The sequence below is a fragment of the Megalops cyprinoides genome, chromosome 2 (assembly GCF_013368585.1).
Source record: "Megalops cyprinoides isolate fMegCyp1 chromosome 2, fMegCyp1.pri, whole genome shotgun sequence".
Lineage (NCBI taxonomy): Eukaryota > Metazoa > Chordata > Actinopteri > Elopiformes > Megalopidae > Megalops > Megalops cyprinoides.
In genome coordinates, this window is record NC_050584.1 from 52,678,115 (window position 1) to 52,694,644 (window position 16,530).

The 16,530-nt window shown below is 41.1% G+C and overlaps 1 protein-coding gene across 1 annotated transcript; it reads left to right on the top strand.

The window, feature by feature from the left end:
- Positions 1 to 1,630: 1,630 nt before the first annotated feature.
- atg4c (autophagy related 4C, cysteine peptidase) lies at positions 1,631 to 9,810 on the top strand. The gene is made up of 11 exons (XM_036521638.1): positions 1,631 to 1,718; positions 2,269 to 2,404; positions 2,761 to 2,844; positions 3,002 to 3,235; positions 4,767 to 5,091; positions 5,593 to 5,663; positions 6,505 to 6,647; positions 7,035 to 7,113; positions 7,800 to 7,876; positions 8,417 to 8,536; positions 9,011 to 9,810. Exons 2-11 carry the CDS (start codon positions 2,329 to 2,331, stop codon positions 9,176 to 9,178), a joined length of 1,377 nt encoding a protein of 458 aa, XP_036377531.1. The 5' UTR covers positions 1,631 to 1,718; positions 2,269 to 2,328; the 3' UTR covers positions 9,179 to 9,810.
- Positions 9,811 to 16,530: the final 6,720 nt, after the last annotated feature.

A 16,530-nucleotide genomic window follows, 5' to 3' on the forward strand; every position in this document is an offset into this window, starting at 1 on the left:
TCCCTGCTACGAACCGAGAGAATAAGAGGCTGGAATTATTACCGTAAACAACAGATAACAAGCGCAACTGAAAGTGGAAACATTGGATAAAGCTTTTTTAATCTTTCTGTTTTCTTTCCTTGCACGTACTAATTTCGCAGATTTTCTCAGCGACAGTGATGATCAAACACTCATATGTAATTTATAATCAGAATATTGTTACATGTTTTTGTTTTTTAATGACAAAAGAAATTCTAGCAATACTTGCAATGTCCCTGCTAAACACTTAATTTACTAGAAAGATACCTAAGTAAGGAAAATGTGAAAGCCGGAAGAGATTAAAAACAGTACTGTACGAGATTGAATCTGGTGAAACATTTTAAGAGACTGTTGTAACTTTCTAAAGTGCTTTGCTTTTACTGTGGTGTCTTTCGGGAAGGCGACCACTCGAATCAGCTGTTGATGTGGGTAGTGTGATTCATATCCTGTGCACTAGGGAAATCGTCGGGTGGAATAGGAAGAAATTAAGCAGTCAATAAACTGTGAAGTGCGTGTTCAACGCACACTTGACCTGGCAATCTCCAGCGCCGTTTCCTGAAGGCTCCAGTTTCCTGACAACCGGTCTGTAACTTAGACCGGCCTTAGAAGTCTGTAACTTCACGATAAATTTAGAATATGCATGTAATCTAGGCCTAAATGTAACATTGGCGCAATCCATCCATTGATATTGTTATTTATTTACTTCTGCGAAGCAAATTGTATAACACTGTCGGGAATTTTCAGTTTAAATATCGACAAGATCATTAGTAGTATCGTGTTACCATTGATTATTTTTATTTATTTAAATCTTTATTTATTTGACAAATGTTGTCACTCTGACGAATTAAAATTTAATAGCCATTTCCAAAAGACATTCAAAATACCAAGCACAATTTAAACACCAATTTAAGTGCTAGAACAGCAATTAATTGTCTCTTTGCAAGAATTCACAGTGAGTGTTTCATTATGTATTTATTTGTTTATTTATTATTACAGTTGATTATTTACTTGTCCGGTAGCCTATCCTTATTCAGGGTGATTTACAGAGCACCAGAATGTACAGTATATAATTAGCAGCAATAGAACAAGCACAACGCAGCCAAAGCAACGTATTCATTCAATGGAATGGAGTGACTCTGCCATCCTGATCAGGTTAAGTGTTAGGTGGGTAATTCCAGCATTAGGGGGCTCAGAGTTTAGAGACAAGCAGATGACCAGTGTATGAAGAGTACAGGAAAGAAAAGCTCAAATCTACACCTAAAATATGTTCATTTAGGATTAATTAATATGAGCTAGAGTGCATATTATTATATTATTGTCATTTACGTTATTATAACATCTTGTCAAATGGCAATAATTATCATAAACACAATGCCCATTTTTAAGAAAGAGATGTTATGACTATCAGTAGTTTCCACGGAGATCATGGACAACTGGCAATGTAAAAAAAGATCCCAACAGACACTCAGTATTGTGTCACCACGAAAGGTGGCCCTGTTGTAGGAGCATATACACATTCTCCTCCCTGCTTCCTCAAATCCTCATCTACTCAGCCCCCCAGGCACACGGATTAAAGAACTGCTCCTCTTGTCCATGCGTTTGGAAGCAAATACCGCGAGACTGCCGTGCTTCCTCAAAATCAAAACAGAGCTGTACAGTAAGTAACTAGCGAGCTGCCCTAACAGCTAAACTTCTGTAAGGTACAATTTCGTTAATGTTGCCTGTCGTTTATCATGCCTTTCTGTTTTAAAATAGCCTAGTTAAATAATTAGCAAATAAATGAATAAATTGTCCCCATACACACACATGTTTGTAGCTATTGTTTGATTCTTTGTCGAAAAGTAGTTAGCTAATGTTATCTCGGGTAGTTAGATACAGTGTGGTAGCTAATCGAATAACGTTAGCTAGCGGTACCCAATGGCACCGTTAACGTTAACAGTTACTTAGCTGCCTAAAATAATTGAATATATTAGGTGACTAGTTAGTTTAACTAGCTAAGGGTAAGTGAGCTATCGAACGAAAACGTTTCTTGTTAATGGCTGTCTAGTTAGTTTATCTTAACTCTGGTAAATGGCTGCTTGCTAGCTAGTTTCTGTTTACTGGTGACATTAAAATATTCGCAAAGTTAATGCACTAGCAGTATGGGTAGGTGCTCTGCTAGTGAAGTGTTTAGCAATAAATCTGTTAGCCAGCTAGCGTGTAAACCTAATAGTTAGCCAGATGAGCTAATACTGCTCCTGCATTTTTCAGCGAGATACGAGTGTTTCAGTCACAGAAAGCTGGGATGGGTTCCCTTTCTTGGTGGTCAAAATGGAGAATAAAGAAACAGACGAGGTGGAGAAATTAAAGACGAAATTAATGTCAGCATGGCACAATGTGAAATACAGTAAGTACATTTAATGGTATTTTTGGCCGCTGAAAACTAGTGATACATGTTGTAACATTTATTCGTTGTCGTTTTCTTGTAACTGCAGTCATTAGATGTAGCGGCATTCAGTGATAAACGTAATTTGAAAGTGCAGCTGTAGGTCTGTGTGTTTTCAGAGCTATGATAGCCTTCAATGTGGGCAGTTTTACAGTAAGATCATAATCTCCCCGGCAATTCACTTTTTCAGGAGTGTCCTTATTTCCTCTTCACTGATTGGTTTTTGAGCCCATATCACTCCTGTCCTATTTTACCTGAGTGTGTAGTACTTTGAATGTTTGTAAGAGTTAATTAATATATAACTTTAATTCCTACAGGTTGGGCTCTGAAATCAAAGACCTATTTTAGCAGAAATTCTCCAGTTTTCCTCCTTGGAAAATGTTACCACTTTAAAGCAGAAGGTAAACATACACACATGTTGTTTTAAACATTATATTCTAGCTTCTATTTACATTTTTGTTATAGTGTGCCATCACTATAAAGCAAGCTTAAAAGTATTCTACTTAACATTTTTGTCCAAAGGGCAAGTAACAAGTAAACTGTATTGATGTTTCCTAGATGTGGACGCTGCGTCGGGGAGTTCCAGCAGTGAGTCGATGGATGGGGATCCCGTCACTGGTAACGTGGAGGCTTTCCGCAGGGACTTTGCCTCCCGTGTTTGGCTGACCTACAGGGAGGAGTTCCCTGCCCTGCGAGGCACCACCCTCACCTCGGACTGTGGCTGGGGCTGTACCCTGAGGGCGGGGCAAATGATGTTGGCACAGGCCCTGCTCCTTCACTTCCTGGGCAGAGGTTCGCTTCTGTTAATGCTCAGACACTCAGTCTTTGCTCAGTGCATTTCCTTAACCCCCTCTCATTCCTTAAATGTCTCTCTCGTGATCTTTAGGCGTTTGACCTTCACGTCCCCCAGCTGGTCAATAGGTGTCCTTGTGGCTGAGGCTTTTGTTTTTGCAATTCCATTCCGTGGTCACCTTTATCATATTCCCCAGATGCTTACCCCACCTACACTCAAACTGTGCTGATTCAAGAGAGATACTGCAATGTTGAAAATGAAATAATTTAGTGTAGATTATTTCAATGAAAGAATACTCTAGTTATTTTTGCTACATATCATTCCAGAAAATCGAAAGAAGTTTCAGACTCTTTTAAAATGAAAGAGAACAATTGCAGTTCCTCTGTCACTAAGGGGATTTCCAAAACTGATCTGAAAGTGTCAAATAGAAGACAAAAATCCATAAGCTATTCTTAGTTTGCAAGGGTTATTGAGCTACTCTCAAACTTAAATCTAGACTAGTCATGTTGGGTTGCAAGTTAGTTTTCTTATCGCTGGAGCAACTGGAGGACCTCTTAAATCCAGCTGACCGTAAGATGAGAAGGGGAGAGAGATCTGATTTGTGCAGTCATTTAGAAAACAATATTTAAGTATTAACTTCTTCTTCAATTGAATCTGAAATACGCCATTAAAGAAATCTTTGTCTATAAAATAACTAATGGCCACTTAAAGATATTTATTGATCAATTAGAGTTTCTGACACTCTGCAAGGTCATAATGTTAAAACATTACAACCATGTCCTGCACCTTTTACTGCCCAAACCACACCCACCTCCACCATTCCAGGTGCCCACTCTGTTTGTAAGGCTAAAGTGTGATAAAATTGAAATACTGGACATGCTGCGTATTGTAATTTGACTTTTAATACCATATGTGCTCATAGGAAATTCTCAGTATCATAAGTCTAAATCCACTTTCTGTGAATTAGACAGACACTGAAGTTACTTATGTCAGGACTTCTGAAAGACACATTTTTGCTCTCAGAATATGGGGGGGATTCCACTTTAACAAGAGACATTGTGAGTAGCTTTTAAACCATGATGTTGAAATAACAGAAGAAAGTGTTAGTGCATCAATTTATTTCATAGGGTGGTTATTTAATCAAAACCTTTCCTGGTATTTTCAATTTTTTCTTTGATCAATACAAGAGCAGCCTCTATACCACCGTGTTAATATTCTGTGTGCGTGTATCTGTTTTTCCTCATCATTCAATAACGCTATATTCCATAAGATTTGTATGACACTGTAAAGATCAAACTCCTATTGACTACGAAGTGAAGCATCGCAATGCATGATCACATGTAACCGTACTTCCTTAATGAATGACTTATTCAGAATAATTTATTATTTCCACAGTGACATGTTTTATTGGTGTAAGTAAAGGGATCCATCAGTGAAGTAGCTGCATGCTTTGCTTGTATATAAGTAAATCTACACCAAAACCAAGATGTTAATGTAGTCCAAAAGTGATATTTTCATTGTTTTTGTCAGATTGGATGTGGTCAGAGGCGTTGAATCTCCAGACCCTGGACACAGAGTCATGGACCACCAGTGCGGCCAGGAAGCTAGTGGCCTCTCTTGAGGCGTCGCTTCAGGGAGAGAGACCTCCTGACACAGACCCCTTACCCCTGCCACAGGGCAGAGCGGAGGAGGCCGATGCCCACCTGAGAGAGGTGTACCACCGGACTGTGGTGTCCTGGTTCGGGGACAGCCCCTCTGCGCAGCTGGGCGTACACAGACTGGTGGAGCACGGGCGGTCGTCTTCGAAACAGGCTGGAGACTGGTACGGGCCCGCAGTGGTGGCACACATCCTGAGGTAGGTCTGAGGTACAATTCAAGGCTCAAAAACCACCCACTTTCATTTTTATATTCTTTAATTTAAATGTGCATGCAAATGATTCACAAGCACAGTATATTTGCTCAGTATGTATTACTGGATGTACATTCTGAATAAGCGTGAGAAAACCAAGCAATGACTGTTGTTGATTTGTATTATTGTTTCATTTGCCAATATCTTAATGTATTGATATGGAGTAAATGCCTGAATATTGTACCGTATATGCTCACTTATATTAGAGATGAAGGACCAGAGAATGACTGAAATATGACACGCTGTAAGCCATTTGCCCTGTCCAACTCAGCTGTCCCCAAGCAGCATGTTTCTCCTTCGTCAAGCTTGCATATATTTTAGATGTGCCAAGAGACCAAAAAACACTGATGTTCAGTTCCTGCCTTAAAATTCATCCCTTCCTTCTTTCCAAATCAGCCAGGGAGTATGGTATGAGGGGGTTTGAATGCAGGCCTTTTTCTCCCCTAGAAAAGCTGTTGAGGAGGCAACAGACCCTGAATTGCAAGGCATAACCGTTTACGTTGCTCAGGACTGCACAGGTATGAAAAATGAGTCTCCTTCAGCAGCGAGTCTGGGCACTGTGCCCAGCTTGACCTCTCCTTGGAAATCACAGACAAAACACAATGTTCAGTGCGGTTAGATGTGGCCTGAGCGCGGCAGGGGTGTTGGCTTCTCATGCCCGCGTTTTGATTAAAGTCATTCTTCTCAATATCAGGTGAAGAAGATGTCTTTTTCATTCCAGTTGTCCACTCTGGTTGCGCCAGAGCGGCGACTGGAGTCGCAGACCCAAACTCCTGATGTGTCAGAGAAGCACTGCAGACAACAGGGCAATAAAGATGAGGGATCAGGAGTCCTGCAGTGAAATTGCAGTTTCATAATAAAGACCTGAGCGGAGGAGCTCACAGCACAGGCACTTTCAGTTTCTGCCCTTTCTTCCACCTGTGAATGCAGCCCTCTTACGTAAAGGCCAATAAGCATGCAGGTCCGTCATTTTATCACCAGAATAGGTGATTCAGATGCCTTAGGACTGGAGTGGATCACGATCTTAAACAGCACCCTTGATTGGGAGGATTTATGCCATGAGAACAATCCAGTGTTTTTAGAGATTTTAAAGTAGCCTTACCCACATTTTGATCTGAGATGTTCTGTGTATTCATCATAAAACAGGCTTTTTGGCTTTTGGTGGCTAATTTGAATGGAAAGTGTCAAATATATCCTTACAGTGGGCAAGACCTGAGATGCATGTAGAAGTGAGAGAGAAGTGGATAATCCTCCTAATTCCTCCCACTGAGCCTTTGCTTTGCCCTGTGTGTCAGCCCTCTGAGCTCAGGGAAAGACAGATAACCTGGGCACGACCTCTCTCCTATCGATTATTTCCAGTCTACAGTGCCGATGTTATTGATAGCCATGGGAAGCAGGCTCAAAGGCCAGATGCTCAGACGGAGAACAGAGCCGTCATCATTCTCGTCCCCGTCAGGCTGGGGGGCGAGAAGACCAACCCTGAGTACATTGACTTTGTCAAGGTAAATGCCCCGGAAGCTCCCAGCCACACACACTGCAGGATCCGCTGTGGACCACCATGATATAACGCCATGCTAATAATCACATTAAAAATCAGTCTGTTCTTTATGTGCTTTTCTCTGCATCAAATTGTATGTATGAATGCATCAAAATGTAATGTATACCCATTATTGAAAATGTAATTGAACAAATTGAAGTAACATATATTATAATCAACATAACATAATGCAAAAAACATATAGCATACATATAGCACAGTAGCTCATGTCAGATCATGCTAATTTATGCAGTAGGTCAGAGCCAAATGAGAATGTAATGCATATCTGTGTGGTCAGTGTTAAAGGCTCTTTTGATGATAAAATGACTGTGTCCTTTTCCTCTGTTATAAGGGCATTTTAAGTCTGGAGTACTGTATAGGCATCATTGGGGGGAAGCCCAAGCAAGCCTACTACTTTGTGGGATTTCAAGGTTAGTGTTGTGGTGGAAAAGGAGATCATTTTGCATAATTGTCCTTTGGTGAAAAGAGACAAAGTAAGTTAATGCATTCGCATTTGGGAAGCAGAGTGGTTGAAACAGCACTTATTTTATTTTCTCTGACCCATCAAAGCCATATCCATTCATCACAACTAAACCTCCCTAGTTGTGGATGTAATTGATTTTCATAAGACGCATGCATAAATTTCATCTCGGCCAAAGTGAGCCACTCTCCATCACCTTCATAATCTGGAGAGAAACCTTCAGTTGTACATCTTGGCAGTCAATATTTACACATTTACATTTTACCAATTTGAAATACAGTGTTAGATGATGTCTAAATGACAAGCAATACATTCTCCCTGCCAGGCCAGTCTTCCAGCGGGCATTTATCATATGCAAATCTGGGAATATAATTGCGTGTTTGTAAAAGTAATTTCCCCACACAAAAATTAAATGACAGCCCCTTTACGGTATAACAAATGTGCTTGTACAACCACATTTGATTATGCAGACTTTAATCCATCCCAGAAGGAAAAAAAATCCTTAAGATGTGCATTTGACTGTAGAAAACCATACAGTAGCCAGATACTTCAAGCTACTCTGCATAGAAATTGGAGGATATGCATTCTAATAATAAGATGTTTTTGAATAACTTGTCTTTTGTTTTGTCCTTGTAGATGACAGCTTGATTTACATGGATCCTCATTACTGTCAGTCTTTTGTGGATGTCAGCACAAGTGATTTCCCTCTTGAGGTAATGTAAAATTCCAAAGAGCTGACCATGTTTTTAGTAATGTGAATTTAATAGTTTCTGTTAGTACTTAAGGGTATGAATCTAAATCAGCCTTGTACTCAATTACTAAATAGAGATTGCAGATGTATTTTCTGTTCTGACAAGTAAGGCTGATGCTGCATCTAAACAGCCGCTTTTAACGATCCTCTGGTAATGACATTTTTCACTTTGGAGTAAAAGCTCATTTTTAAGCATACCATACATATTTAAACATATAGCAGGTGGAAAATGGCAGTAACATGTAACAATTGAAATGTGTGCGCAGGCAATTTTATTCTTCCTTTTAAGGTAAAGTTTAAATTTGACAGCTTAAATTTGAATTTGTGCCTTGTTCACTTGGGCCTTTTTCTGACTTAGTTCAGCAGTAAGGGAAGTTCTGCTTATACAAAACCAACTGTCTGAAACTGTGTCTCAGAATCATCACTTTATCTCGTACATTTAGTAGATGTAAGGATCTGAGCTGCCTATTGACACGGAATGTTCTGTCATTTTCATTCTTAGTCCTACCATTGCCCGTCACCAAAGAAGATGCCTTTCAATAAAATGGACCCAAGTTGCACTATAGGCTTCTACTCCAGAAGTGTTCAGGACTTTGAGAGAATCAGTGAAGAGCTGTCAAAGGTTGGTGAAATGAGATTGAAAAGGAGGGTGTTCACAGAGCGAAAAGAACAGAGTGGCCAAGTACCATTTCAGAACCAGTATTAACGGTTGGGTGCATTTAAATGTGTTAACCAGCAGGTGGCACTATTTATCTTTAAATACAATTTATTGCTTTTACATTTTCCTTGTCCATTGATTCTGTTTCTGTAAGTAGCTTTTCAGGTTTTACTTAAGGAATCTTTCCATTAACATTGTATACTGTTCAGTGGAATATGTTACTATGCCTGGTAGACTTGGAGTTTTTGTTCTAATTGAAAGGTAATGAGTGACAGACCATACAGTGCGCTGAGACAGTGTAGGAGCTGTCTGTACATCGTCTGTCCCTATGCTGAGGAATAACACTGCTACAGTAAAGGATTTCCTGGGGAAGCGTGCAGCTCAGTGTCCCGTGTCGTTCCCCCCCCCCCCCCCCCCCATTTCGTCTGCGTGTCTCAGGTCCTGCGGCCGTCGACCAAGGAGAAATACCCGGCGTTCACCTTTATGAAAGGTCACGGGCAGGATTACAACCTCTGTGGTCCGCTGGCCCGGGAGCGCAAAGAGCGGCCCTTCCTGGGAGACCCACGGAGGGCGAGAGTCACGGCGGGAGATTTCGTGTTGCTGTGAGAACGCGAAGGTCAGACCGCGGGACGCGGGCGAGACCAAGCCATGTGTAGCGCTTCATTTCTCCGGCACATTTCAGAACCTGCTCATGTCAAATACACATTTCTAACCTAGCAATATTTTCAAGATGAAATATCATTCAATAAGAAAAAATGTTACTCAGTTACTGGGTTTTTTTTGTTTGTTTGTTTGTTTGCTCTGAGGAGATGTATACCGCAATTAGACTGAGAAAGCGGAGACGGCAGCTGACAGTAGAGTGTGGGGAGGAGACAGACACTGCAGTAGCGTGCCGCTGAACTCAGCATTACGAGGAGCAATGTATGTACATTCTGTACAGAGGAAGGATGGGTTGGCTTCACACAATGGAAGTACAGCACGTAACCAAAAAACACTCGCTCTCGTGAGTCAGGCATAGCTGCTCTGTTGTACAGGAAATACAAGTGACAAGAACAGCAGAGAAATTTCACTGTGATTGTAGAACAGAGCCTTAAACAGACTGCATTCATGCATAATGCAGTCTGAGTATAATTTAAGACTTGTTAAAGTCTTGACCCCTTATCTTTTTTTTACATAGTTTCATTCGGTGGAATTATACTGTGTTTTAAAATGCAAGTACAGAATCTCAGCATAGTTCTTGTAAGTGTACACTTTTCCTCAAAAACAGATTTGGTACAGAGTATGGTTGTCTTTGAAAGTTTTCAAAGCAGTTTTGATTAAAAATTGATGCTTCTGTTATTGATTGTTGATATGTAGGTATTAAACTGAACATTTCATATATTCAGAAAATGTTTGACATTTTCAGGAAAACAGGTTCATCTGCTTATGTAGTGATAATGAAGAATATCTTCCTTTTCTACAATACACAGCACTTTTACAATAGTTACATTTGTTACAACTGATTTGAGTACAGTGTATAGTCTTCAATGTATAGCTAACTAACTCCGTTGTGATTGTTGAGTAATACCAATTTTAGGATCAGCGTGTCTGTCTTTAGCCATCAGGCTTCTGCATTGAGGGAATGTTCCCTTAGAAGGTTTACTGTTTCATGATTAGTACTGTAGAAATGTTTTTAGGTGAACGGTGAAACACGTTTTCAGTTTGATTTGCCAAATACTCTTTTTAAGAGCACACTGCAGATGTGCGCATTATGTTTTCTTATAACATAAATATTGACTACCATGCTGCTGTGCATTTGGGTACAATAAAATGAAACAGTTATGACATTGGATGTGATATCTGTATTTTACGTTTCTTGTGCTGTCTGTTTCAGAGGTCATGATGATTCCTAAAAATCAATGTGTTTGTCTCGTCTTCAGTACAAAACCTCAGCTTAAATTAATATAGGCCTTTTCAGCTTCAGTTAAATGTACTGAATTAAAATGAATTCTCTGTGCTAACCGTTTCTGCACTCCATTAAACTGACACAGAAAAATGTGACTCTGTTTAACACAACTGCCAATTGTGTCCGGAGCAGAGGAAAGGAAAATATCCTTGTGAAGAATGCAATGTTGCCATGGTTAATTTCTCTGTTACCGCTCCGTTTGAGCAATGCTTGGTTGTTTTCATGTTAAATACAAATTCTTGTATTAATAGGAGCATGGCCTTGGATTAGGAAGCCATTTGGGAAAAAGTTAGCCCTCCGACGGGAGGGACAGAAGCGAAGAATCGCCTGTCTGTTCACCCCGGTATTGAGAGCAAGAGACTGGCAGGGGATAATAATGGGATCATTTAGTGTTTTTCAGCACTTTGCCTATGATCAGTAAATTCATACGGGTCTGTTTTTAGGAAGCGGGCAAGCAGAAGGGTGCATAGGACATTAAGAATGCGCAACATGCCGGAGTGTTGGGGGGATTTTGTCAGCTCCACATGAAAGGCTGCTTGTGCTGGGGGCGCTGGGCCTGTGAGGGGACGCTGTGTTCAGGGTGTATTTACAGGGATGTATGAATATTTGATTAATGAGTCATGGTCTCTGGGGAAATGTAATAACTGAGCCGCTGTACAAAGCCAGCCCCATCCCTGTTAACACAGCTGCCAATAGTGTCATTGACATTGCAGATTCCAAAAAATCTAATCTGCGCCGCCGAGCAAATTCCACAGATAAAAGGGAATCTATGAGAGACATCATTCTGTCCGCAGTCCGAAGCTATTAGCCGCTCAATAAAGATTTTTTTTCCTCATCCCGGAGGAAATAGGTTGTGACATAAATGGTGGCGTGGTCGGCTCCCACAGGTTTGGACGTGAAGACACCACTGTTTTGACTGCAGCCGGACCAGGCAGAACCTCTCTGGTTGCTATTTGTATCATGAGCCTTTACATCTGAGCTTTATTGGTACTTGACTGCAGATGACAATATCACTTCTTTTTTGTTCCAAAAAAGCAGCTATTAGAAGTTGCACGGAATCCTTTTGACTTTCAAGGGACATCAAACATGGAATTATTTTAACACCACAGCCAGTGTGCTGTGCTTGAAATGCTCAACTATAATTCATGCATAACAGTGCATAATATGGATTGATATCTATACAGATATAAGCATTGGTACTGAGGTTTTTTTCCCCCCAGTGTACTTCTGATTGCACTTTAACCTTTTCATTTCTTTAACAAAACCTGATTCGTCATGCAGGGCACAATTGTGTTGACACCTATGCTGTATACAAGGCACCAGTTACACACATATAAACTCTACATATATGTGTCTGTGTATTTGTGTGTATGTCTGGGCCTCGGTCACGGTATGCTGATTCTGCTGGCACAATATGCTGACCAGAATTGTCTCCCGGCCTTGTGACAGATCCCGGATAGTCGACATGAAACAACAGCCTCCCCCCAGAACTGAGGAGCATAGAGTGAACGGACGCCTTACTCTACTCAGATAGCAGAGATTGGTTTCACACCAGGTGCTGTAGCAACTGATTTACATTCATTCCACTCACAGGAATTCAGTGCATTTTCAAACAGGTACCACTCCTTGAAATCTCATCTTGGCGTGATAGTCAACAGCTAAATATATCTGTTGGCAGACGGCGGAGCGTAAATACTGCCCGCGTGTCTGTGTCCTGCTCCTTTCATCCCCCGTGTTAGAGCCTGAAGTGGGCTGTGCCAAAGCATTGCTCCTCTGTACGTTTCCACTGAACATGGCTGGGGCCAAGTGTGTAATGCAGACATTATTTTTTGGTTACATAATTAACGCTACATAATTTGGGGTCTTCTGTGCAATAAGGGTTGCATGTGCAAAATCCCTGGAAATTTATTTGATGTTAGTTGATTAAGTGTGACTTTAGTTGGGAGTTCTGAACCCAGCACGGGCTAAGTCTGGTCTTCAACTCTGACAATATGGCAGACTCCCAATTTAACATTTACATAACCAAATCGGTGCGCCCTGTTAATTTCCGTTTTCAGCGACGGGTGATGCGGCCACATTGCTTTGGTGAGGGTGCGGTATCTCTCAGGCCACACGAAGGAGCCCTGAATTCCTCATTCCTCACTCTTCTCAGGCATGGCCGGCCCTGTCATGTTTTACTAACCAAATATATCCAGCGAGAGCGTTTGCTTGAAAGCGGGGGATATTGCCTGCTGTTTTGCTGTCGAGTCAGTTCTCTGCACTCTCGCGTTGAGCGGGGAGCGTCTCTGACACGCACGCCCGAGTGCAAGGAGACACTTTGCCCTCTCGGAGCGGCACATCCGTCTCTGCCAGCCACGGCTTGTGAGGTTTTATAGTCCTGCAGGAAGCACATCTCTGTCCATTTAGTATTCCGCCACGTCTTTTCCCCAGCCACACTGCACCATGTAAAACTCCCCGCAACCTACTTCTCCTTAGGGCCCCAATCCATTATTGCAGGCTTTATAACGAAGCCGCAATAAAACCCAGAGTAATTAAAGGGGATTCGACAGTAATTGCTACAGTGAATCAACTTAATCAGCACCTGCATTAAAGAGTCAACCTGATGTTACAATCTAACCTTTTTAATACCCAGGAAATTAGAATTATAAAAAATTATATTCATGACAATCATTTAGTTTTTTTAAATACTTTTTGCAATGAGTGGACCATCGTCCAAGGCAAATATTAAACACGGGGTCAGAAAAGAGTGTAAGCAATGGTGCTGAGAGGTCAGAGGGAAATGTCAGAGGAGTAAGGATGGTGAAGTGTCCTTTATGGCAGTTGGTGTGTATGTGTCTGTGGAGAGCCCAAATGTTACTTATTTACACATAAGCATGTAGAATGTCAGAAGAGAAGACATATGCAGCACATCTCAAATGGCTGGTATATCGTACCGCCTTAGAAAACAGCAACGTCCTTAGATGGAGCTACATTAATCTATCAGTGACGTGTAGCTGCAGCCAAGATCACGTGATCTTCTGAAATGTGGGTCTTTTTAACATATATACCTAATGTACTAAAAAATGAACATTTAAAATGATTCAGTGGGTTGTGTGAGCGCATTAATATTCAGTACTAAAAATATATTTTTAAGCGAGTTTCGGCTTCCTCCTGCTCTTGTTAGAAATGCATAATGGATTCGTGTCCAATCCATTATATCTGGAGTCTTCATCTTGCTGGGGTTTTTCTTCTTTAAATGAAGTTTTAATAAAGCAGACTGAGTGTCCAAGGTCAATTACAATAGTGCCTACATCCTGGGATACAAATATCTGGGTTTGGTTAAGCATAATATGTGCCAGTCATAGCCCCAGCAATCTGTTAGTAAATGCGTGAAAACTGCTTGAAGGTTAAACCTATCCAACACCGTCTAGAATGTTTTTAAGTGTTGACTATTTTTCCATCTGATTGGCATGTAAGGTCACCATTGTCAGCGATAAGCAGAGGGCACAGCACTTTCTCCCTAAAAATCATTTTTCAACATTGTAAAATATCTTTATGTTTCTTTTAAACGGGTCAAAAGAAAGTTATTTAACTTGGAGTATAACATATGACTTTGATTGGCCCAGTGTCTGGTCTGGTCAACAACCTCTATTTAAAGAACGTCGTTTTCGCATCAGAATAGTCATGCGTTTACTTATTTGCTCATTTACATGTGGCAAACGATGGCGATAACAAACAGCAGCGCTTAGCGCTTGTTTAATTAAATGCAGGGATATGTCAAATTTATCGATCGCGTCACGTGGCGGAGCCCTGACGCATGGCTCGGGCCATTTCCATATTTTTCCAGACTGCTCTCTAAATGTGAGGAGGCTGCCCCGCGATGAATAGACCCCGTTGTCGGGGGCGATGTCCTGGAGCAATGGACTCACTGTTGTGCCGCCCTGTCCGGGCCGGCTCCCCTCTCTCCGAGCTATGTACAGATGGGCCTCTGACAGGCCTACAGCTGTTCTCCTAATTGTTCATTAAGTGTTCTATTGATTCCCTGAATCCGAGTACATGTGTCTTTCAGGCCCTGCTCTTGTGTGAAGTGGCAGGCACACACATCCTGGGCGAGATGACAGAGCCTGCTGAAACCGAAAATGTGAGCTGCCAGTTTCAATAGAGTGCGGCGCTCTCTGAGGGGCCGGCCCGCCTGAAAAGGAGCTTTGCAATAGCTGGTTAGGTTTTATTTTCTAAACTTTTTGCATCAATCAATTAAAGTGCCAGCAGCAGCATGAAAAATGTTTAATTCCTTGTTAAGCGCTCCCAGATTGCACCTGGCTGATAGCGGCGCTTGTGTGAGTCTATCAGCGCTTGATACCCACTGATTACCAGTTTAGCCATATGTAGAGCACTGCTCTCCTGGAAGATAACATGCAGAGAGAGAGGGGGGAGAGAGAGAGAGAGAGAGAGAGAGAGGTGTTCTCATTCGGCTCTGGCGTCGCCTTGTAGCAATTTTTTAAAAGACAAGATCATCTCCAATTGAGGATTATGGCAGTCAGACGGAGCCTTCCCCAGGCTGATCCAGTTTTAATCTAAAGACAGAACAGATAAAAACATGCAGATACAGAGCAGGGATATAAATCTTGTGCGAAACAAACAGACACAGATGAAACTGTAAAAGTTATTTAAATTCCCAGCTGGACAGATTTATTCATCTGGCATTTTAAGTGCATTGCACTCAGTGAAGTCGTAACACAGATCCCTTTGACAAAGTCATTCTCGACTATTTCACTCCAGTGATGAAAAATAAATATGAAAGTAACGTAGTCATTTTTTCTTTACTGTGCTACAAAATACAGCACACACGCTAACATGATCAGAATTATTATGATTATCAAGAAAGCCATTAAACTAAATAATGTAATAATTCAGGTAGGTAATACGAAAAAAGCCAAATTGATGTTGGTGAATTATCACCACACTCATCATGAGCTTATATTTTAAGTTTAGTTTAACCAGCTCACAATATGGTTTTCAAATTGGACTTAGCGCTTCAATGAGTCAAGTTATATACTCCTGCCTTGGTGATCTCCATTTCTTTCGTTGGAAAACTGTGTGTAGCAGTTGAACAGAGTGATAATGTTCTCTGTAAAACACAATCATTCACCTCTGCCTCCTCTTTGTATAAGCCTCTTGGACCCCAATCAATACCACACGGCTTGGCGACTTATCATCTCATATTGGGCTGCGTGTGGCGTGTGTAGCACACACTCATTTCTTACTAGTGGAGGAGAGTGCTTGAAATGCAGTACTGTGTGCACATTGTAGTATAACCATGGCTTGCTTCGGTGATATTACTGAAGAAAACACTTCATCATCAAAGGTCATCATTTAAAGTGAACCTGTGGGGGAAAAAATACTGGCGCCTTAATATTTTTGCGAGGGTGAATGTATTTTGTTAGTATCTGCTTGCCTGACACGCATATCAAAGGGAATGTACAGCGTTTGTTATTGTATGTGTTTTTGTAACCCACTAATACAGCTGGATTTACTGGTATAGCTGGGATTGATCACTTTGTCTTGGTGAAGGGTCAAACGGCAGTGGGTTCAACCCAGGATCTGAAACCATGTCCTTCAGGTGCAAAATCCAGTGCTGTTCATTTGTTGGGGGACACAGATGACTTTGGTGTCATGCACCAACATTGCTTGGTCTGACCTGCTTACATCTGCAGTTTCGAATCAGTACCTACAAGGCCTTCTGGATTTGACTCTTTCACTGCCATATCACAGTCATCTGAGTTGTGCCTAACACTACAGATCCTTTCTTCTGCATGATATTTCAAAATAAGAAACCTTAAAAAGGTTATTGGTATAAAGTTGTTATTCTCTAAGAAAGGTGATTCTCAATGCTTTTTTGGTTAGATAGGTAAAATCCGATTACATACAATCCATTTGTTTTCTGAAAGGGCCAGTCGTGTGTTTACTTCCAGACAAGGATTCTATAAGCATCACACTTGTCTTTTCTTTTTGACATGAAACAATAATAATCATT